This window comes from Hippoglossus stenolepis, chromosome 15 (genome assembly GCF_022539355.2).
Source record: "Hippoglossus stenolepis isolate QCI-W04-F060 chromosome 15, HSTE1.2, whole genome shotgun sequence".
In the NCBI taxonomy this organism is placed as follows: domain Eukaryota; kingdom Metazoa; phylum Chordata; class Actinopteri; order Pleuronectiformes; family Pleuronectidae; genus Hippoglossus; species Hippoglossus stenolepis.
This window is the reverse complement of record NC_061497.1, coordinates 19,339,331-19,362,008: the sequence shown is the minus strand read 5'-3', so window position 1 is coordinate 19,362,008 and position 22,678 is coordinate 19,339,331. Positions and strand designations below refer to the sequence as shown.

Genomic DNA, 22,678 nt, shown 5'->3' with positions numbered 1-22,678 from the left:
CACAATTTACACACACACAATTCCTGATTCAGTAAGGTAAACATTAAACTCATTCTTATCTCACTTTTAGCTCTGTAGCTTTGAGCAAAGCCACAGATTATTGAATATATTTTTTCAAAATATAAATAAAAAACGTTCAAGCACATTTTGTTCTTCAAAAAAGTTCAGAAAATAAAACATTCTTAACAAAATTTCATATTTATTGAAGTGTGTCCACCAAGAGAAATAATTTTCCTTATATTTATATTTCAGTCTTGAAAGGATCTAGATTAGTTTCAGGAATTACAACAGTGGTGTAAACAAACTTCATTTTGTAGTTGATGAGAAGGGCCTGTTTTACTGCTTTAATTACTGTAATCCAAACTAAATAGTCTAATTTATTTCAGATCGCTGCTCCTTTGCACTGATTACTCTTCACTCAAGGAGAGTTTTCTTTTCATTTACCAGCCACACATGTACACACACACACACACACACGCACACACACACACGTTTCTATGTCCCCTCGCCCTATCAGCAGTAATGCACCATAAAGCACAAATGTTTTTGGCTTCATTGATCAACTGTGGTGGAGATATTATTGCTCTTCCTGTCGCGTCCTGTGAGCGAAATGAGGGGGAAATGAACGGAAAAGGAAAAAACACATTAGGGCACAAAATGGAGCACGAGCACAGGGGATAGCTCCGGCTTGTTTGTGAAATGGATGTGGTAGCGGACTGAGATACACGGGCCCAGAATGTGCGGTGGTCCGAACCCCTTAGTTGTGACGTCTATCAGCCGCTGCATTGCCTCTTTACCTTAATGCCTTGGTAAGATAGTGTCTCTTCCTATCACATGAGTAGATTGTGAAAATAGATCAGTCTGGAGCTTTCAAATCTCCCTGAGAGAAGCTCATTGATCGTGTTAAAAAGCTGTCTGGGTAAAGTGCATCGTATCCATTACCGGTGTCATCCATGAAGTTTTGAATGCATTTCAAGCTCTGCCGGAGCTGTGTGCCTTCGTCTTTCTCTTTTGCAGGCAGCTTGAATGATGTGTTTGTAAGAATCTTGAAAGTTGGGGCTTGTTTGTTTTCCAGCGTGAAGCGCCTTGGCATTTTTTAAATAGCTTATCCTCTGAGCGTAGATATGCATCTGTCGGTGGCACAAACACTGCCGCTCGCGCTTTTTCTCAATTAAAAGAGCCCGTGGGTGCTTTTGTGTTTGCTTCTTTTTTTAATCCCTTCCAGTCTTTTTATATAGAGCACATTTTGCTCAGAGTTTTTTCGGTGACTGTGCAGCCCACATACCATATGCACATGAAGGCCGTTATGTAAGGGAATCCCTCGTCTTCCCACACACAACACAGAGCCCGGTGGGTAGGAAGCATTATCGCGTCTGCAGTGGATCCCGCAAAGACCTGAGCTTATTTTTCGCACTGTCATTCAAAAACACAAAACCGCACGGTGTCCCATTTTACTGCGGCTTCATCTAAATGTTTGTGATGTCGCGCGCTGACAGGTGAAAACCAACAGGGGGCAAGAGCACAGTGAAAACAAAGGCACACTGTGAAGTCTAACACCCTGCAGATGCTATAGTGTTGCATTTTTAATCAATACGCTGGCGGTGGATGCGTCGTTCTAATATGAGTTACAGACGTGCACCACGCGGACAAGTGGGCTACGATGTGGTTTCTCTTCTCCGCTACTATCATCGCTTCACATCTCGCAGCCTGCTCTTGCTCCAAGCTTGGTCACAGGCCATGGCTGTTTGATGTAGATTATTTGATGTCCCTCCTCCTCCCACACAGAGAACAGAGTATAGAGCTTATTAGATCGCCCTCCTCTGCAAAACATGACAACTCTCCGACATTGCTCTCCGACCACTTCTTGTTGATGTTGCCGCCGCCGCTGCTGCTCCGTGATGCACCGAGTACACGACACGAGGAACTAATGTCCGCGTGATGAAATGACTTTGGGCTGCAATAAATATAGCTGATGAAACATTTTGAGAAAATGAACCACGGCCCTTTAGATAGCAGTTCTTCATTGTTCCTTTGAGAGTGAAGTGGTGCCAGAGCTTCACTGATACTATTTATGTTTGTGCTTTTAATAGACGACTGTAAAGAGAAGCATTTTTAGAACAGGACAGTGGATCTCAGATCTCGTCTGAAATGTGCTTTCACAGCTGAGGTCTCATATGTATTTTGTGTTTTATAAAGCAAATGACTGAATTAAATCAAATCTAAATATTGAGCTTTGTAATAAGCCCATAGACTGTTAAAGATGGACGACAAGGCAGCTCAGCAAAAGTGAAGCCACAGAGTCTCAATCGCCACCTGGTGGCTGGCTGCAGTATCGATCATACATCTCACCTCATCCGTATTAATGGTTGGAACAAACTAAAAAGTCAATACATCGAATAATTGTTTTCTCAAAGAAGAACTGCTTAGTTCAGTCAGTTCTTATCACACTGACGTTCACTAGGGTTCATTTTTCTGGAAAGTTTTTGATTAGTTATTTGAATTGTGGCTCCACTTCATGATAACTCCTGCTCTGACTCTGGCTCCCAATGCGGAAGATGGCAGATATTTTAGCTTTGTATCTCATGAGTGGAGACAGGTCGTCCATCTTTATTTACAGTCTGTGATGCTGCCTGGTTCTCAGATGACTTTTCAGTCACTCCTTCACTTTGGTCCAACCTGATGCTGCCTTCAAACGATGCCATGTCTATCATGTTCACTAGAAGCGTACATATGAACCCCCCCCCCTCCCCTTGTGTATTCAGAACTTCCTTCCTCTGAATTTTGTTGTTAAGATCATTTCTATAATGATGATAAGTTAATATCTCGTAATCTTAGCTACATAGAGGTTTTTATATACAGAATTTCATAATGCACCCCTTTTCCTTTTATACCTTACCTGACTGCTAGTTTTCTAAATCCTTAGCCTCTGTAGCTTCTTTATAGACACAACATTAATGCTAATATTAGCCACCATATGGCCGTTGGCTAGCAGCTGCGTTGTCTCGACTTTATTGCTTGAATGCCAAACATAGACGTGTACACGACTTCCTACATCGTAACCATGAGCTCACTAAGTTCTGTGTGAAGGTAGCATGAAACGTCTCAACAGCGATTAAACTATCGTAAAGATCACAAGGAAGTTTTGTACAGAGGTTCTTGGTCTCCAGAGGATGAACCCCAATGACTTTGTTTATCCCTTGGCTTTTTTTAAATTTTATGCTATTCGAAGGGTTTTGGTCAGAACGATCACTGAGAAGGTATTGATTAGGAAGTAATGACACTTTTACAGTATACATGTATATGTCTGTGTAGCTGCCTCACAAAGCCAAGACTACTGATGTTGTAAATTAAATCTACTAAATAACCTTGAAGCTTCAGATTGTATTTTTTTTTTACTTCCCTAGATGTGTAGTTACGGAGAGTTCCTCCTGTCGTCCACCCACACTGCGGTTTTCTTATTAGACCTCAGGACTAGGTGGGTGTGGACAAATCCGGTTTGGCTGACATCTCACTGCCCTTATTCTTATTGATGTTAAATTGTAAAGTCCCACCATAGTTCCACCTGTTTTCAGCCTGTCTGGTTCTAATCAGCCAGAGTGGGCTGCAAAGGCTTTAGCGTCTCTTTGCTAAATCGGCCCTTACCTTTTGCTTTTCTTATCCTCCAACCCTTCTCTGACCGTCCCTCCCCTGCTCCCCTCGCCACAGAATCAGATAATAGGTGTTCAATTAAAAGAAGTGAAAAGGTCCGGCTCATTCCTTCGCCCGCGGCCTTGTATTGCTGCTGAGTGACATGGGAATAGTACAAGCGGGCCGAGCTGGAGTGGGCGATAAGAGCGCTGGGTGGAATGAGTTTCTCTCTGAGCATAATGATTCCCTCTGAAACGTGTGAAATGTTGATGCTTTTCACTGCACGGTGACCCGCACCCTTTACTGCAAGCCTTCGTGTGGGTGACATTTTTGCCGCCACTTTGATAATTTCTCCCCGGTTCTTTCTCTGCTCCGACCCCTAATGACTGCTCTCTTGATCGTGCTCCTTCAGTTTACCTTCAGTGTAAAGCCCCTCCGAACTGCACTGAGGTGAACAGGCGGTCTTCCAGCCTCCGGTGCTTAACCAAACCAATTACTTACAGCCTACTGTGCTCTGAGCAAGTCATTTCAACCTGACTGAAGGGGGGGGGACTGAGGTCTGTAAACTGAAGGCAGAATGTGGTGCATAGAGAGAACTTTAATTAACATACAAAGTATATATTTAAAGTTATTTTTCTCCCCCGACAGGTTCCTCCCATCTTATTGGACAAGCAGTTCTCCGACTTCACCCCCGACATCACTCCCATCATACTTGCGGCGCACACCAACAACTATGAAATTATCAAGCTCCTGGTGCAGAAAGGCGTTTCAATGCCGCAGCCGCATGAGGTCGGTAAACCACACGTCTCCTAAGGGTTCTCTGTTTGTATTTTGATGTTATCATCAGCTTTAAAAACCACATGTATCCAAAATGTCAACAACTGCTGAGGGAATAGACAAAGTCGTGTGTGCAGCTTGGTTAAAGAGCAGCTTTGCAGGATCCTCAGGGTTGTTAGAGTAAGTTTCAGTCAGAGATTTCCAAACACATGAAAAGTTTCAATAACATGTTTCCCATGTTTGTCATTGCAGGTGCGCTGCAACTGCGTGGAGTGCGTGTCCAGCTCGGACGTGGACAGCTTGCGTCACTCGCGCTCTCGGCTCAACATCTACAGGGCGCTGTCGAGTCCCTCCCTGATCGCTCTCTCCAGCGAGGACCCCTTCCTCACTGCGTTCAGGCTCAGCTGGGAGCTGCAGGAGCTCAGCAAGGTGAGGACGAGGCAGCCGGGCAGCTGATGGTGGAGCCGCAACATCAGGATTTCATATCAGAAGAAATGAAATATTTACTGTGTGTTGCATTAATTATGTAAGATGTGTGTATGTACTGTTTTATAACAGAATCATGTGACATTTAATGGTTTGTAAACTGGACAAGCTTTAATTTAAAACATTTATATAAATTACTCTTTGTAAATGCAATTTCACCAGGCTCAGCTGTGGAAATAAAATAATCTCAAAACCTGGATACTTGCATGTTTTAGTTCAGAAAATGTCCAGCTACTATATCACAAAACCCAAAGTTTATCATTTAATTTGTAGTAAAGCTGAGTTGCCAATAGAGATCAGAATCAAAACAGAAATAATAAAAAATAGATGCTCCTTCTTTAACTCTGCAGGTCTCCTTATCTGACACTAACTCCAGTAAATGCCTTTTAGTTATATTCAATACATATTTCATATATAAGAGGGAAAAACACTTGACAACATGGTTTACAGAGGTGGTGGATTCAATAAGTAAACAAGTTTAAAACAGCTTCTTGACAGAAAACAGCCAGAGGCGAGGTTTCATTTAGAAACTCCACTTTCTAGACAAACCTGCACTCTAAGATTTACCTTAATGAATTGATTTCAGCTGCCAGGTTCCTTCAGGACGCCCTGATGTTTAGAGGCCCCTGTGCTCTGCATTCACTCCGCCCGCCCGTGTCTTTCAGGTGGAGAATGAGTTCAAATCCGAGTACGAGGAGCTGTCCCAGCAGTGCAAACAGTTTGCCAAGGACCTGCTGGACCAGACCAGGAGCTCCAGGGAGCTGGAGATGATCCTCAACTACAGAGACGACATCAACCTGTTGGAGGAGGAGAACAACAACGACCTGGCGAGACTCAAACTAGCTATCAAGTATCATCAAAAAGAGGTACAAGCATATGTTAGTGCCTCAACACTGGTGATTTATCAGATGTGCTTTCTAGAGCCCATATGGATATTGGAAGCTGATATATCCGATATATGATTGGCTGTATTTTCTTTTTATTTAAAGTTACCATAACCACTTTGACCATTAGTGTTTTATGAATAACTGTAGATAAAAACAAAACACAACCCAACATTACATTTTCTGCATTGTTTAGTTTGTAAATTAAAAGTTTTCATACCTGCACATATTGATTCTGATATGTGGGGAAAGACTCATATCGGCAAATTTTTGCTTATCGGGCTCCATGACTTCCTCTCTTTCTACCGTATTGTTTAAATTCTGGGGTAAATATGCACATCTTGTCATTATATCGCACGTTAAAACAGGTGCATGCTGTCGTGTATGAACGACAAAAGAAGAATGACACAGAAACTCTTCTTAGTTCTTCATTTTAGAGGCTGCAGTAATGGATTAGGTGCAGGGGTGTCATCCCAGAATGCAATATCCCAGTTTTATCATTATTTAAATGTGTAACATAAAAGACACCATGTTTGTTTCTTTCAATTTGTTTCCTTGATTTCTCTAGTCTCTCCTTTGCCTTGTTGTTGTTAGATTTCCTGGCCACATGCCGCAGGACCCCTTCACTGCATGTGGCCTGGGGACGACTGCCAACAGCACACACAGGTGTCACTGCCAGCCAACATGATTCAGTGTAATGATGTTAGATTAGCATCAGCATCTTTTCTCATGTTGCCAGAGGCTGTTCCTCGTTGTATTTGATCTGGTTTCACTTTGGCAGCTCACGCAGATGACAGATAGACAGGCATGGGGGGGAGCTGCAAGGTAATAATTGATTTCATATAAAAATTTGTAGCTGTACATTGGGATGGGATGTCTACTGTAATCTACACACACACACACACAGGTTTGGAAGAAGGTTTGCAGAACTTTTAAATTCACCAAAAACCTATATAGCACACGAGGGGAAAGAAAAACTAAAAATGTCTCCTTTAAACATTTATGCTCTTTAATCCTCTCGAATGTGGAACATGTGCAGCGCATCTATTTTTACAGCTCATGGAAAACATTTGGCGATCAGGCACGGATAACTTTCACAGTCCAGTTTTATTTTCCGACAGTTAGCAAATTGTTTTATTCAGCAGCTTTGCAGGACCTGAATTGCATTCGAAGCATATTTGAATAATTATGCGGGTAATGGTACGAGCCTGATAACTCAAGAAACATATTCAGCTTTGCAGTCCAGTAATTTAATGTTTTTGTTTCTGCTGCTGATAAATGCTTTGCCAGTGAGGGGAGCCACGAACGATTAGTATGCAAATAGGCTGGTTTAAAGGTGCATTTTCATTCCTCTGAAGTGTGGAATCAAATGTGTGCTCGTGCGATATAAACCCTCAGTGCCTCACATGATCAATAGAGATGTGACTGAATTATGTAACATTCTCCCTTCAAATTCTACCATAATTATAACTGAAGAGTAAAGGAAAATGTTTTTTTAGGTATTTGCATCTAGTTAACACCTTTGTCTGTTTGTTGGTTTATTTGTGCGTTTCTTTGTTCATTTGTTCGCAGGATTACACAAAAATTACTAAACTGATTACCACCAAACTTCAAGGATGGGGCCTTAGACCTGGCATTTTGGTGCGGATGCAAATTATGCGGCCAATTGAGGATTTATTTATCTTTTATATTTCTATATACTATACAGCGGTAGTAGGCACGGAAGCATAGAAGGTTTCTGTGTGGAGTTTGTATGTTCTTCACGTCCTCCCACAGTCCAAACACATGCAAACTGGGGTTGGATTGATTGGAGACTTAACCGTCCCTATGTGGTAATGACTTGTCCAGGGTGCACACTTCACTCTGGCTCCAGCCCCCCCTGCGGAGGATAAGTGGTAGATGATGGATGGATGGATGGATGGATTTCTACTCTAAGAACTAGACAATCATGTGTTGGATTGTTTAGCCTTGGCAGAGAAATGCACTCCATTGAGTTATAGCTGCAATCACTTCACATTTGTTACCATATATTAACTGTTTGAAGAATAAGTGCTGTGGGAGAATCGAAAACAAAGGCTACTAGATGCATACAAATGCATGAGCTATGTTGTTTTTCTTGGTTGCAGAATGTGGAAAGCCTGGTTTGAGTTGATTTACTAAGTTGTGGGATACTTTAAAGGCTCCTCAGGGAAGCAGAACGGCATTAAAGTGATATTCCACCACACAACTGTGCTGCTGAATACTAAGGTGAAGCAGACACATTACTCCATTCTGTCATCTGATGCAGGCAGCTCTGTCTGGTTGGACTCTTTTGTGGAACTCTTGGTTTGTTATGCAGCAGTTTCCTCCTTCATTAGCTCGGCTGTTGGAAACAGGTTAAGTGCAGAGGTGGACAGCACCGCCATCATCTTCAATTGCTTTGTTGTTGTGAATAAAGTAAATCTTTCATTGTGCACAGACATCAAACGTCCCCTCCTCCAGCTCTCCTCTCCCCAGGAGTGTTTAAATTATCCAGTTGATGTCCCAGCATGCCCTTCTCCTGAATCCTATCTATAACACCCATTGATCGCCCCGGCACCTTGATGGAGGACAGTGTCTCATGATGTGGGTACCAATCCACCCAGCTGCCCTTTCCACATGATACATGTCCCAGTTAGCTGGACTGGTTAGCAGTCGTTTAAAGGTAAAGTTATTCTGCTGTAAATCATCATTCTGTCGGTGTGTGTGCGCCTGTGTGTGTGTAATTAATAAGCAGTGTTGTAGTGTGATTGATGTAAAATCTCTCTCTAATGAAATCTGTTGCTCTTTGTCATTGAATCCTTTAAGATTTATTTTCCCTAAAACAAAAGAAAAATCCGCCACAGAAGAAATAAATCAAATTTGTCTCAAGTAGGCTCGAAAATCTAATTACATTTATTAAAGCTCTAATGAAGCAACCTGCTCTATTTTTTTTATTGTTTCACAATCCTCATCTGTAAACCAGTTTATTTTGATTAAAAAAAATAGCTAAATAATCTTACTGCATTGGAAGATTGATTTTTCATACAGAGAAGAATAAATTACAAGTTTTTGTGTGGAGCACTTAATAATGCAGTCTTAGCTGTTGTTTTGAGCATGTGCAGAGGTGTGCATAAGATAAGATAAAACTTTATTGATCCACACACCAGGGTAAGCTCAGACCATAGACTGTATATAAAGATGGAGGACGCGTCTCCACTTTCTCCCACCATCAAGAAATGAAGCCAAAATATACCAGACATGAAAGCTGCCATTTTGCACCAATGACAATGCAATCGGGAGAATGAAGCTGTGATATCAAGGTCCGGCTCATGAACCCCCTAACCCCCTAACCCTAACCCATTTATATAGCATCAACTAATTCATTAAAAATCAAACTTACCAGATAAATTAACACCCGATCGTACATCAGTGTGATAAGATACCTAAAAATAAAAGAAACCATCTTTGAGGTAAAAACGAAATTTGGCGTGTCCAGCTTCCACTAACATCAAACTTACCAGATAAATTAACACCCGATCGTACATCAGTGTGATAAGATACCTAAAAATAAAAGAAACCATCTTTGAGGTAAAAACGAAATTTGGCGTGTCCCATCCACTAACATGGAGTAGGCAGGGTTTATGGCCTTTACTGCAGCCAGCCACCAGGCGGCGGTCCAGACACCTTGGCTTCACTTTTAGAGAGCCATCATGTCGTTCCTTTGTTATTGCAAGTTTCTGCCAGTGACGTCAAAAGATGATTTATGCAGTTTAAAATATTTTCCGTGGAGCAGCGGTGATATAAACAGCCTTGTTTACCGCAGCCTCCTGACGGTGGTGAAGGTGTAAATGCACCGAGGCAGTTACAGCGATGGCTTTGTGCAGATGTGGCGGATGATCTTTTAAGCCAGACGTGGGTTGTGGCCCCTGCGGCGCTCCGAAGGGTCAAGTGGACACTTAACGGGTCTGGAACGGCTCGGCTGTTCCCGGGAGCCGCCATTACCTCCAGCACATTTTGTCTGTGGTGCGATCGCCCCTCATCTCTTTCACTGATTCAGCAGACAAACACTCGGGCTCTTATAATTGGTGTGAACCACAAGCCTGAATGTGTTTTTTTTATGGTGAGTGTTCCAGTGAGTCATTGGGAGCCTGGGAACAAAACGCTGATCCCTTCTCCTCTTTACCACGTTGTGTGTGTGTGTATGTGCGCTCATTTGTGTTTTTTGGACATTCATCCCTACGTGTGTGTGTGTTTTCTTGCATTGCTGCTGCTGTGCTCCCAGGGTTTAGAAAGGCAATTTAAAAATGGTCTGAAGAGAAATCTCCACAGGCCTCCTTTCTAAAGAGCTTAGCTAACGGAGCAGCCGGCACTTTGATGCAGTGGGAGGTCAAATCAGATAAATATGATCAGGAGCACAGAACACATTCAAGTAGCCGTTTATCCCCCTGTAACATCCCGAGGCTTCAAACACTGGATTACCCCTCGTTTGTACTCGTGCACCCGCACGGCAGGTGAGCACGCCGGAGAGTCGCGCCGAGAGCTGGAGCAGACTGTCTCTTTAATATTTGAAATTTTTTAAAGGCGCCAACGGGAAAAGCTATTAATTTGACATGCTGTAGTTTGACGTTGCCCCCTTGTGATATCTCGTAAAAACTGCAATTCAGTATTTCAGATGTGTTTAGTGTCTCCATTAAACGCAGATAAAATCACAGTACACAGGAATAAGTGCCATCAGCACTCAGTCATTTCGGCAGTAACCTGCAGGAAATATCTGGCCTGTCATCACGAGAGCGTCTCCAATGTTCAGCAATGTTTGGTTTCAAATATTCAAAGGATACCTGGTTATTTATATTTAGAGCAGATAAAATAATCTCATACTGTTGCTTTTTGTGCTCTTAAGGATTAGTTCTTGCTTCAATCGGATTGTTTCTCCTGTAATCAGTTTAAATCAGACAGACAGACAGAAAGGTGACAGATCTTCAATGTGTGGCTTGCAAAAAAATGTGTTATATTATATCTATGCTCCTGTCCATTGATTTGTTGGTTTGTCAGCACAATTATACAATAACAGATTTCCATTAAACTTCCACAAAAATCCAGGAATTTTTTGTTTTATTACTTTCGTTAACATTATTGACATTTTCACCAGTTTCTCTGGGAATAATTCATAAATCTTGATTTAAAAAAAACTGATTTCTATGAGTCTGTGTAATTTGCTGCAGCTTAATTGAATTTAACTAATTAAAGGTGACTGCTCGGCCATGGCGTGTGAGCTCTACTGAGTGACTCCACTGATTGAAATGCAAATCACGATTTTACACATTGGGAACTCTGATACTCTCAGAAGCGATATCCTTTCCAGGCTAAGATGATTAGAAAAAGGATCCTACCACATGTGACCACAAATATAAATCATTGGCTTTTGAATAATTCAAAGTGTGAAATATTTATTGAGTTTATTGTCACTTTGAAAAATATTTGAATCTTGAACTCAAACTAAAGCTCAACATAAACAGCTGCAGGTTGTGTCCATGTCAGTGTGTGTGTGTGTGTGTGTGTGTGTGTGTGTGTGTGTGTGTGTGTGTGTGTGTGTGTTTCAGACCCTTCATGTCGGTGAAGCTGCAGGGGGGACATCTTCTCAGAGCTACAGAGTGGACCCACTTGTCCACTCACACAGTGTCAAACACTTTCCTGCTCTGGAGACAGGCAGTGGAGGTGGAGAGACACTTTCTATCCTAACAGAACCCACAGGGATTCAGTCTGAACTGTGTGAGGCAGCCATCACGCACACACACACACACACACACACACACACACACACACACACACACACACACACACACACACACACACACACACACACACTACCACTGAGTATAAGTTAGTGTGACAAAGGGAAGGTGCCATAACAGAGGTGAAGGACTGGAAGAAAAGTTTTAGGATAGGAGAGAATGGAAGTTAAGATGATGAAATAAAATATAGAATAGAAGATGTGATGCAGTTAAATAATTATCCTCTCTCACTTTCATCTTCCATTAATGCCCGTGTATGTAAAGAAATTCTTGAAAATTGCCTTGAAAATGTTTATAGACTGAAGCTGCACTGGTTGACAGAGGCCTACAGGCGCAGGCTGGTGATTCACAACCTACTCCACAGTGTCCATAAGAAGACCCAGCATGTCTCCAGTTTTTTAATTTGCTACACTTTCTTACCAAAATGATTAAAATGTGTTGTCTGTAAAATAAAATAAACAAAAAGCCCATATTCCCCTTTTACAAGAGTTAATCCGATCAGATTTTGGCCAATGAAAAGACTCCATTTCCTAATTATAACTCTGTCAGGTTTTACTGCGTGGGGCTGATTAAGGTAAGTGATTAGGCGGCTCAAGTACAGTTTACTGTCATTAATTACACGTAATGTTCAGACGAGCGAGATGAAAGCTGCTGTATGAACGGGCCTCTCACTTCCACATCCTCCGTTGTACAGAAGAGTTGTGATGAAATGATCAAAGCTTTCATTAAGTGGACAGAATAAATCTCTCTGTAGCTGCTGTAGCATTTAACTATGTGTTTTTTTATATGTTCTTTTTATTTCATTATTTTCTGGGCTGAAGTACTTCATTATGAGACTGATCCTGCACCCGCGGTTCTGCCTCAGACTTTGGGTGCAACCTAATGAGCTCGGCCATTTTTCTCTATAAATAAGGTTCGTCCTCAAAGGAGTCGTATGAAAAGAGAAAGATCAGCAGGAGCTTTTCTCAACCTGTTCACTTTGCCCCTTTATTCTTCCATCGTCAGCGATAGAGGAGATTTGAAGCGTCATCATTGATCCTCCTCGTTGTCTTAGTGCTCTCTCTGTCTCACTCTTCCTCTCGTTTGGAGAAAGAAAATGTATTGTCTTCCTCACCGCTCAGCTCCAGACCCCCGACGCACATAGGGATCTCCGTGGTTCCCATGGTAACAAGCTGCAGAGTTTTGGGAATTGGCTGCCGCTGGAGCCAGTCATCACATTGGCTTTGATATAACTAAAATATGTGAATTTTCATAATAGCAGTTGTCTTCTGTTGTTCTTATTCCAGCTTCTTTTTATATATTGTATTGTAATGAATTTTTTTTTTTTTACAAACTTTTATTTTATTCTCTCTTTCTATGTATTGTTAATATCTTGGTCTATATATATTTCTATTCTTGGCTGGAGTGACTCTAACAAAACCACATTTCTCCCCCGGGGATCAATCAAGCATTTCCGATTCTGATTCTTCCTGCAAATATGTTCGCATGTGCACACTGTTATATTGTTTTTATACAATTTACGAAATACAATCGACAATCAGTTACTTCTAGATTATCACCGCGGGCTGTTGACGTACGTAGCTCTGGTCCATTTCACAGAGACACAGCTGCAGTTCCGTTGATATTTTGGCTTTGCTGGTCTTTTTTTAAACCTGCACTTAGTTACCAAACAAACACGGCATCAACTTGGACAGAACTTCCTATCATGTTCTAATTTCATTTTTGCAGTCACATACGGTATCAATCCCTCAGCATCGCCAGAAATCAAACTAGCCAAACAACAGAGAGGAAGACAAAACATTTCCCATGTGTTGGTTTACGTCTGAAACATTTTGATTCCTTCCTGTCGTGTTTGATTTGGATCACGTTCCAATCACACTCGGACGTCTGAGGCTGGAGAACTGTGTTATTATCTCGTGGAAAATCAACAGGAAATTCAATAGACTCATCTGAAAACATGATCTTCTCCTTTCTCGACAACATGTGGATTCTTTTTCACTTCCCCTTCGTTCCGTTACCTGATTTCCTTCTGATACATCATGTGAGTCGACGATCACCACACAGTCTATTCCTGCGCTCTCAACTGGAACTTGCCGCAGGTGCTAAGTCACCAGAGCGTTATGTTCTGTGTAGAACTGTAAAATAGCCTCGAGTTGAGGACGCTGACTCCCAACAGGCTCACATGCTGCAATCACAGCTCACATTAGTGTATGAGGAATCCCTCCGGTCGCTCTTAACTCTGTGGATCAAACAGATGAGAAGTCTAACTCTTTCCTCCCTTGTCTTATGTTCTAAGTTTGTAGCTCAGCCAAACTGCCAGCAGCTGTTGGCGTCGCGCTGGTACGACGAGTTCCCCGGCTGGAGGCGGCGACAGTGGGCTGGGAAGTTCTTCACCTGCGTCTTCATCGGCCTCCTCTACCCCGGGTTCGCGCTCTGCTACCTCATCGCTCCGAAGAGTCGCTACGGCCTCTTCATCCGCAAGCCCTTCATCAAGTTCATCTGCCACACGGCGTCCTACCTGACCTTCCTCTTCCTGCTGCTCCTCGCCTCCCAGCACATCGTCACCACAGAGCAGGACAGGCAGGACAGGCAGGGCCCGGCACCCACCACCGTGGAGTGGATGATCCTGCCCTGGGTGCTGGGTGAGTAATGTGGGTGAGGACAGTGGAAGTGGGTTCGGAAATGACACCATGGTCGACTTGTCACCACCTTTTTTTAAAGTTAAATTTTACATTTTTTCAGTTTTACCAAGCTTCACTTCTCAGCGATCATATTCAGAGCTGTGGCAAATCCAGAACATTTCTATGGGTTCAAGAGGATTTTTCAATTTTTACAGTTATAAGTACGAATTCTGTCCTTACACATGAATCTGATTTGACAACGGTTGGAAATTTGAGTCCAATGGTTCTGTTAGAGTCTGTTGAGAATGGGCACGTAGGTCATAAAAATGTCACCATGACCTTATTTGCCGGTGACCTCGCTGTCCTCCATCTTGAAAATCTACAACACATTTCGGTAACTGCATCAACACATGTCCTCTGACTGGACTTTGCTTTGTGATTGGATTGTTATACGTTGAATTTAGTGCTAACCTGCTAATATTTGCTTTCCTTAAACTAAGGTGATGACTATTACAAACATACGTGATAAACTTCAACACGTTTGCTGAATCATTTGGACCTTATGTTAGCATGCTGATGTTAGCATGCAACTTCAATCACCGCTCAGTTCAGGGCCTGTAATCTTCAGAGGATGAGGCCTACCCAGGCTACGGAGCCCGCCTCCTTACCGCCGGATATTGAGACACTTGTATCTAAGTTCAGCCTCACAGATCTGCTGACTCTTATTCCTGATCTCAGAATAATCAGACATGCTTTAATGCATATTCTGATCTTTGGTGGTGGTGATTCAGTCGGGGAGCGTTTCACTGCCAATCCGAGCTTCAACTCCCACTGACCTAAAGTTGTTTCTGCAGAAAAGGAGCAGATTTGCACATTTTCACACGGCAGCCGCCAGAAACAAGTACTGATCTGAAGAGATGATGAGAAAATCTCTATTTCTAGGATTCATCTGGGCCGAGATCAAGCAAATGTGGGATGGTGGTTTCCAAGACTATGTCCACGACTGGTGGAACCTGATGGACTTTGTCATGAACTCTCTATACCTGGCCACCATCTCCCTCAAGATTGTAGCCTACACTAAGGTAATGACTGACCTCTGAACAGCAGCAGAACTATCAGGTGTGATGTGTCCTCACTGTATCTCACTGTGTTCCCCGTACAGTACAGCGGCAGTAAACCCAGGAACCAGTGGGAGATGTGGCACCCGACGCTTGTAGCTGAGGCGGTGTTTGCCATCGCTAACATCTTCAGCTCCCTGCGCCTGATCTCGCTGTTCACAGCCAACTCTCATCTGGGGCCGCTGCAGATCTCTCTGGGGAGAATGCTACTGGACATCCTGAAGTTCCTCTTCATCTACTGTCTGGTAAACACGCAAATGCTCGCACATCAACATCAACACATTGAATATGACTGAGAGGCGTTGATTGGCTCATGCAAACCCCGTCTCTCTGCAGGTCCTGCTGGCCTTTGCTAACGGGCTGAACCAGCTCTACTTTTACTACGAGACCAAGGCTTCGGACGAGAAGGGGAAATGTAAGGGCATCCGCTGTGTGGAGCAGAATAACGCTTTCTCCACGTGAGTTCACATGAATCTAATCTTTGCCTGCGTGTTCAGCGTAGATGTGTGATGTTGTGAAACTGAGTGGCAAAGAAACAGAGAGGTGTGTGCCTGTGAATAGCGCATTTTGGAAATGTGTGAAAAGTTTCCAGTTGCAAAGAGAAACTGATGTTTCAGCAGAATTTCATAAACACAAGGGTGAAGGGATTTCTTTCTCCAGGTTTATGAAAACTTTTTCAGATGATGAAAGATTTTCTCAACATGATTTTTGAGTAACGGGAGTGTTTTCCCTGCAGGTTGTTTGAGACCCTGCAGTCTCTCTTCTGGTCGATCTTCGGCCTGATCAGCCTCTACGTCACCAACGTGGACGCCGACCACCAGTTCACCGAGTTTGTCGGCGCCACCATGTTTGGAACCTACAACATCATTTCACTGGTGGTGCTCCTCAACATGCTCATCGCCATGATGAACAACTCCTATCAGCACATCGCTGTGAGCACACACACAAACCAATACTGAAAGCACAATGCGATACAAACCTGCTTTCTGTTCTGAATATGCTCTGAACTGGATTTCAGGACCACGCAGACATTGAGTGGAAGTTCGCCAGGACGAAGCTGTGGATGAGCTACTTTGAGGAAGGGGCCACGCTGCCGGCCCCGTTCAACATCATCCCCAGCCCCAAGTCCTTCCTGTACCTCATATGTTGGATTAAGAGGCAAGTGTGCAAGAGGACCAACTCCAAGCGGCCCGACACCTTTGGATCTCTCGGAGTAAGTCGGCCGTCATTTAAAACAACATTTCACAGTGATGGAAAGAACATAGTCTGTTGGAGGGAAAAAACATTTGTTCTAAAGAATTATACAGTTGTTTTAAATCCAAGATTAAAGCGTTGCTTGTTGTCAACCAGACACAAATGGCTTATGTTTCTTAATCCTGCACCATTATATTTTTTTATGGTGTTATTATAATTCCTCAACTTATCAAACGTCAGGATTTGCTGTTTTTATTCATTTTATATAATAATAAGCAACATGTCTTTGGTTTTGGACTGATGATGAGATAAAACAAGTAATTTCATGATGCCAACTTTGGAAAATCTTTACAGTTTTTTACTCTGCATTTTGTAGACAAATCAATTAATCAATTAACAGAGAAAATCAGTAAAGAAAATAATACTTTGTTGCCCCTAAAGAGTCGAAGTGATTCTAACTCGCTTTTGTTTTTGCATGTGATGTCCCTGCAGAGGCGAGCAGCGGAGAATCTGAGGATAAACCATCAATATCAGGTTAGTGTGTGTGTGTGTGTGTGTGTGTGTGTGTGTGTGTGTGTGTGTGTGTGTGTGTGTGTGTGTGTGTGTGTGTGTGTGTGTGTGTGCGTACTGTGACAGATCACACATTCTGCTCTTCTGCTTTTCTCCGCTTCCATTCTGTCTCTGTCAATAGAAAATTCATGCAACAATAGGCCAAACAATTACACTCAGTGAGACGAGGATTTCCCATTTGTCCACATCTGCAGGGGGTTGTTCTTCTGCTTCTTATGGGAGTTGTAGCTTAGAATACTTTACTGTCATCTTATTTTTGACTCGGAAGTTTTCTAACAGCACTTTTATTCAATATAAGAATTCAATGGCTGTTTTTCTCCACTGTTTCAGGAGGTGCTGAGGAATTTGGTGAAACGTTACGTGGCCGCAATGATCCGAGACGCTAAGACAGAGGAAGGCCTGACTGAGGAGAACTTCAAGGTTGGTTCAGGGAAACAAAAAAGCTTAACAACTAGCTGGTGAACGTAGTGGAGCAGTTCATATTTAAAAGACAAATATTTCCCTGCTTTCTGAGCTGGGGGTCCAAACAGCTGCCTCAGTATTTGGGCTAACGTCGGACACAAGTGACTCTCAGAAAGAACCATTATTGCTCTGTGTCCGCTGGACGTGTAAATAAGTAACTGAGGACCAACAGGTTCTCTATATACACTTAAAAGAATTGCTGTTGTGTGTACAGCCTGTTTCCATTCTATTGTGCTTAGGTAACTAAACAAATCAATTAGTGATGAATGACTTGTGATATTAAGGCCGTCTCTTCACTAATGCAGATATATTTTACCCTCTGTTTTAAAAAAGAAATCTCAGCTCACACGACCTTTATTTTGCAAAAACTACTGCAAAGGCTCCTACAAGCATGTCAAACGATCCAGAGGAGAACACTGTGAAGTTAGCGGCAGTCACTTAGCCAAAACAATAGTAGTTAATTTTCCTTATATAGTTATTTGACATCTGTTGGCCTTTCTGCCCAAAGTGCTGATATATGACAAAAAATGCCATTTTCTAGAGGCTCAAACGTAGAGGAGAAAGCTTCTTTTTCAAAATGTCCGAACTAGTGTGGATGGGACATTATTCTTACATAAAGTTACATTTATAAATGATAATGAGAAATGATCATGTAGCAGTGTAGGCATGTTGTCTGTTATTTATTGGCTTTGATTTAGATCTTTGAAGAAATGTAATTGCTTAAAAAATGTTACACTGTTCTTTTAAGCTTTGTAAGAAAAGTTGTGCTATCACTATATAATAATTTCATGGATTACACTTTGTCCACTTAGTACTGACTGAGGTAAACTGAATCAACACTCTCTGCAGCGCTCCGCAGGTTCCCACTGCAGAGATTGATTGGGACTAATGGTTAAATGAAAAGCATTAGTTAATTTACCAGGGGGAGCTCACGCTTTGCTTTGTTCTCTCAGGAGCTGAAACAAGATATCTCAAGCTTCCGTTACGAGGTGATGGGCATGATGAAGACGGGGAAGCCCGCCCTGCAGGGGGCGAAGGCCAGCGGCAGCTCGGTGGAATCCAGCCTCGCTTACCCTAACTCCTCGCTCAAGGTTTCCCCCGGCCCTCAGAGCAGCCAGGCCAAAAGCAAAAGCAACAGATTCAAGATCACCGCCTCCATCCTCAAGATGGGCAGCTCCACAGCGTCACCCCGGCCGCCAGAGGTCTTCAACGGTCTGCCTAACGGACTCCTGCCCCTGGAGCCCGATGAGAGCCCCGGTGACAAGTCAGGCCAGAGGAGGAACTTCCCCAAAGATATCACCGACTTTGGCTTGTTTCAGAAACGCCACCGCAACGAAGCCACATCGGGCGCAGAAGAGACTTCCAGGAAGATGTACTCTTTATCAGAGGAAGCAGGGGAGTCTGGGGGCTCGGACGCAGAGGAGCGGGACAAAGAGCGAACGGCCGGAGGCGAGGAGGAGACAAAGCTCTCAGGGGGAGAAATGGCGGAGGAGGCTGCGGTGACAGCGGCAGACATCGAGGATGGCGAGGTCTCAAATACCAAGTACGGCTCGGAGGAAGACAAGGAAAAATGAATTGAGATAAAGACGGTTGATCCTTCATCGACCCGGTAGCTGAGGGATGTTTGACAGGAACATTATAACAGGCCACGTTACGATGGACTGGAGTGAGACTGACAATCAATGTGAGCTTTAAGTGACGAGCGCTGGTTCAGAAACGTGCGTGATACTCGCAACGAGTCTAACTTTTCCAGTAATCACCACACTAATGATCAGCTTTGATCTATGGAGACTCAGGGAGGCCTTTGGTTTCAGAGTTTTAAAACGCCGTTAAATCGGCAGCGAAGGTAAATGAAGCGTTTGCGAGGATTTAGATTTCAGGATAAAGTCATTTCATCTTATCTCTTCCCTAATTAGAAAGTAATTCTTTCCTGAAACTGAAGATGTCCTGTTTTCTTTGACCTCCTCTCTCTCCCTTACCCTTCCCCGACATGTGTCCGTCATTCCATCATTCACTGTACGAGCACTCTCTCCTTCATCTCTCTCTCTCTACCTCTTCTCCTCTCCTGTTTATCTCTACGCCCGCTTCATCTCTTCCCCTCCTTTATCTCGCCGGAGCAATAGATATGTTCACTTCTTCACCCGACTCTCTGCCTTATTCTGTCTGTTTCTGCACTTTACACACTTTACTCTGGCGAACAGTGTGTCGAGCTCCGACCATGCAACAGCTCTGTCGATGTTTTTCTATGCAAAGAATCCCAGGGAGGGTGACGAGGACGAGGGTTTGACAGTGGTCGAGTGTGGTCGGCTGCTGGTGGAACGGTAATGGGAGATAATATCAATATGAACACAGGCTATCAACCATTAAAAGCAGCATATTATTCATGTTTTATCACTCCTACAGAAAATCTACCAGTTCTTTTGAAAAGTTTAGCTGTTTTCTAAAAAAGGTTCCTTTTAGATGTAATGTTAGTTCGTACGACGGATGTTCTAGAGACTGAAACAAAACCGAAATAACCGAAAAGTTCACTATTTATTCTGCTTTTTCTTTGTTGCTTCAAACACGATATGACGTTTTCCTGTTGGGACGAAGACAGACGGCATCTCCAAGGCTTCTTTTGTTGTCTTTTAATTACTCATTTCTTAAAGGTACAAGTGCAAATCATAAAACACAACTACAAATAAGCCTAATAAAAAAACAAAAACACATCCTGTTTGTGTTTTCTTCCCATTTTAAAGACTGACAGTGTGTCCGACCAATCAGCGACAAGCCTGGTCCACAGTAGCCGCACAACAGGAATATTTTTGCAACAAAGCAGATTTTCACCACTTCAGCACATGGTCCTGTCCTGACCCAGAAAAACCTTCCAGTGCCATCAGCAGGATGATGAAGCAGCTGAATGTGTTCAACAGTTAGTATTTTATATTTAACTGGGAAACCACCAAACCCCATCGTTAATAATTACACACACTGGACTTCTTTAGTTTTCTCTTGACTCTGAATCTTTTACGTCACATTCCATCACTTTCCTGCTTGTCCTTCTTGGTGGTTTATCATTTTCTTTCAGCCGTCAATTGGCCATGCAAGTGAAAAAGAGATGAAATATTCAGCGGATGATGAAACTGCTCAGCGTGAGATCAAAAGGCTGAAATGCTCCTGAGGTTCCAACAGGACTGAACTGTCACTGATGCAGGGACACATGAATACAAAGAGCTCAAACTTACGTGTTTACACTCGTATTTAGAATATTAAAATGCTGTTTTATTCAGTAATAGTAGCATTATGTAATGCTAAATACTGTAAGTACAGCGAGTGGCTTTAAATTATGGCTAAATGGATTATTTCTGAAACTCCACATTTAAATTCAACACCTAAATATCAATGTGTATTTTCCCTCAAATACATAAATCATTGAAATTCACTCACGGTGCATAATATCCATAAAAAATCCTGTATTTAATTAAAGGAGTAGATTGAACTTAGATTTGTGAATTCATGATCAAGTTGCGCTGGGATGAACTTATTTATTTTCTTTCCATTTAAAAATGTTCTTGCCCTTAATGCTCTGGAATCCCCGGAAGGATTCGGAATTTACAAAAAGCTGAAAAACGAAAACAACTTCACACATTGGTGTTTGTATTTTAGTCGTCTTCATTTAAAGAGATGCTGAGTTCTTTTATTTTGCATCAAAAGGCACAGAAATTAAGAACTTGTGCCGAAAACTCCAGCAGCAACTGTAACAATAACAACACAAACAGACCCACACATGCACAGTTTGATACAGTCGCACACTGGTGTTCCACACATGACTCAGCTCTGTACACGATTAGAGACAAACAGGGTTCACAATTCCAAACAGATTTATTATATTTCAGGACATATGAAGACTCGCTGCACGAACACACACACACGGACACACACACACGCACACACACACACACACACACACACGCACACACACACACACACACACACACACAGACACACAGACACACACGGACACACACGCACACACACACACACACACACACACACACACACACACACACACACACACACACACACGCACAAATGAAATTAATGCAGACCTTTTATACAGATGCTGACCCTGTCGCAATTGACAAATACAGAAAATGAAACATATACAAGACATTGAAATATACAAATATAAATCTAATATCTACAAATTCTTTATCATATATATTATATGAGAATGGACAGACATGGATATAAAGAGCAACTTGGTCAGTGGATGTACACAAGCACAAGGTGGTTTTCCTTATTGTCCGAAGCAAAGGGGCAGAAACACATGACTGTACTGACACGTCTTTCCCACCTGGGGGTGCTGGCATTACAGGATGAAGTTCCTCAGTTCCTCTTCCTCTCTTCCAATCTCTGCATGATCTTTAGATTTAAGATGGTCACCTGCAGGCAGCAGAGGGTGGTGCTGACACCAGGTTCTGTCAGAAGAGGAAAATAAAAGAAGGGCACTTTATTTAGAGTTAGATGTAATTAAAGTCATTACACAGGAAATAAAAAAAGAAATCAAGTTTTAAATTGCAGACTTGGTTTGAATTTGTGCGTTTAAGTGTGAATGTGTGATCTCAGTGTGTAAACTTTATATTTTCTTTCCTCACACTGAGATAACGTCATGGACAGGAAGTTGTTTCCAAAGGGAGGAGCCCCTGTCGGAGGAGGGTCGGCTTCCTGCGAGCTGCTGCTCACCCTGGGATCACGGAGGTCATGCGAGTTCATAAAGAGCGAGTTAATCTGTGCTGCGCTGCGGGGGCATTAAGTGTGATGTGATTAGTTTCAGTTTAATTATTAACAAAACAAAACATGCTGAGTATATTCTGCTGGGCACGAATGATTAAGCCAAGGAGTTGGCTGTGAACACGATTACGCCAAAACTGCTGCACGGATTACGATGAGGTTTAGTGGAAGGATGCAGCGTGGGTCAGGAAAGAAGCCATTCAACTTTCGTAAACCTTGCATGATGTTAGCAGATTCCCCAGGGAATAATTCATGGATCTTGACGAAAAAGATCAGGCATATTTCGGGGAAAATATAAATATTTAAGAGGAAAACCTGAAGGTAATCTCCCTGATCTCTCTTTGTGGAGGAAATCAAAAGATTGTTTTCTTAAT

General features: G+C 42.6%; 1 protein-coding gene across 1 annotated transcript in view; it reads left to right on the top strand.

The window, feature by feature from the left end:
• Positions 1-20,239, top strand: part of LOC118122689 (short transient receptor potential channel 4) — a 28,141-nt gene extending 7,902 nt beyond the window's left edge. The window contains exons 4-15 of the mRNA XM_035179574.2: positions 4,276-4,416; positions 4,657-4,833; positions 5,556-5,756; positions 13,863-14,208; positions 15,130-15,269; positions 15,350-15,550; positions 15,642-15,763; positions 16,042-16,237; positions 16,324-16,518; positions 16,992-17,033; positions 17,400-17,489; positions 18,485-20,239. Of these exons, the coding sequence (XP_035035465.1) occupies positions 4,276-4,416; positions 4,657-4,833; positions 5,556-5,756; positions 13,863-14,208; positions 15,130-15,269; positions 15,350-15,550; positions 15,642-15,763; positions 16,042-16,237; positions 16,324-16,518; positions 16,992-17,033; positions 17,400-17,489; positions 18,485-19,105 (2,472 nt within the window). The 3' untranslated portion in view covers positions 19,106-20,239. The remainder of the gene's footprint in view (positions 1-4,275; positions 4,417-4,656; positions 4,834-5,555; positions 5,757-13,862; positions 14,209-15,129; positions 15,270-15,349; positions 15,551-15,641; positions 15,764-16,041; positions 16,238-16,323; positions 16,519-16,991; positions 17,034-17,399; positions 17,490-18,484) is intronic.
• Positions 20,240-22,678: the final 2,439 nt, after the last annotated feature.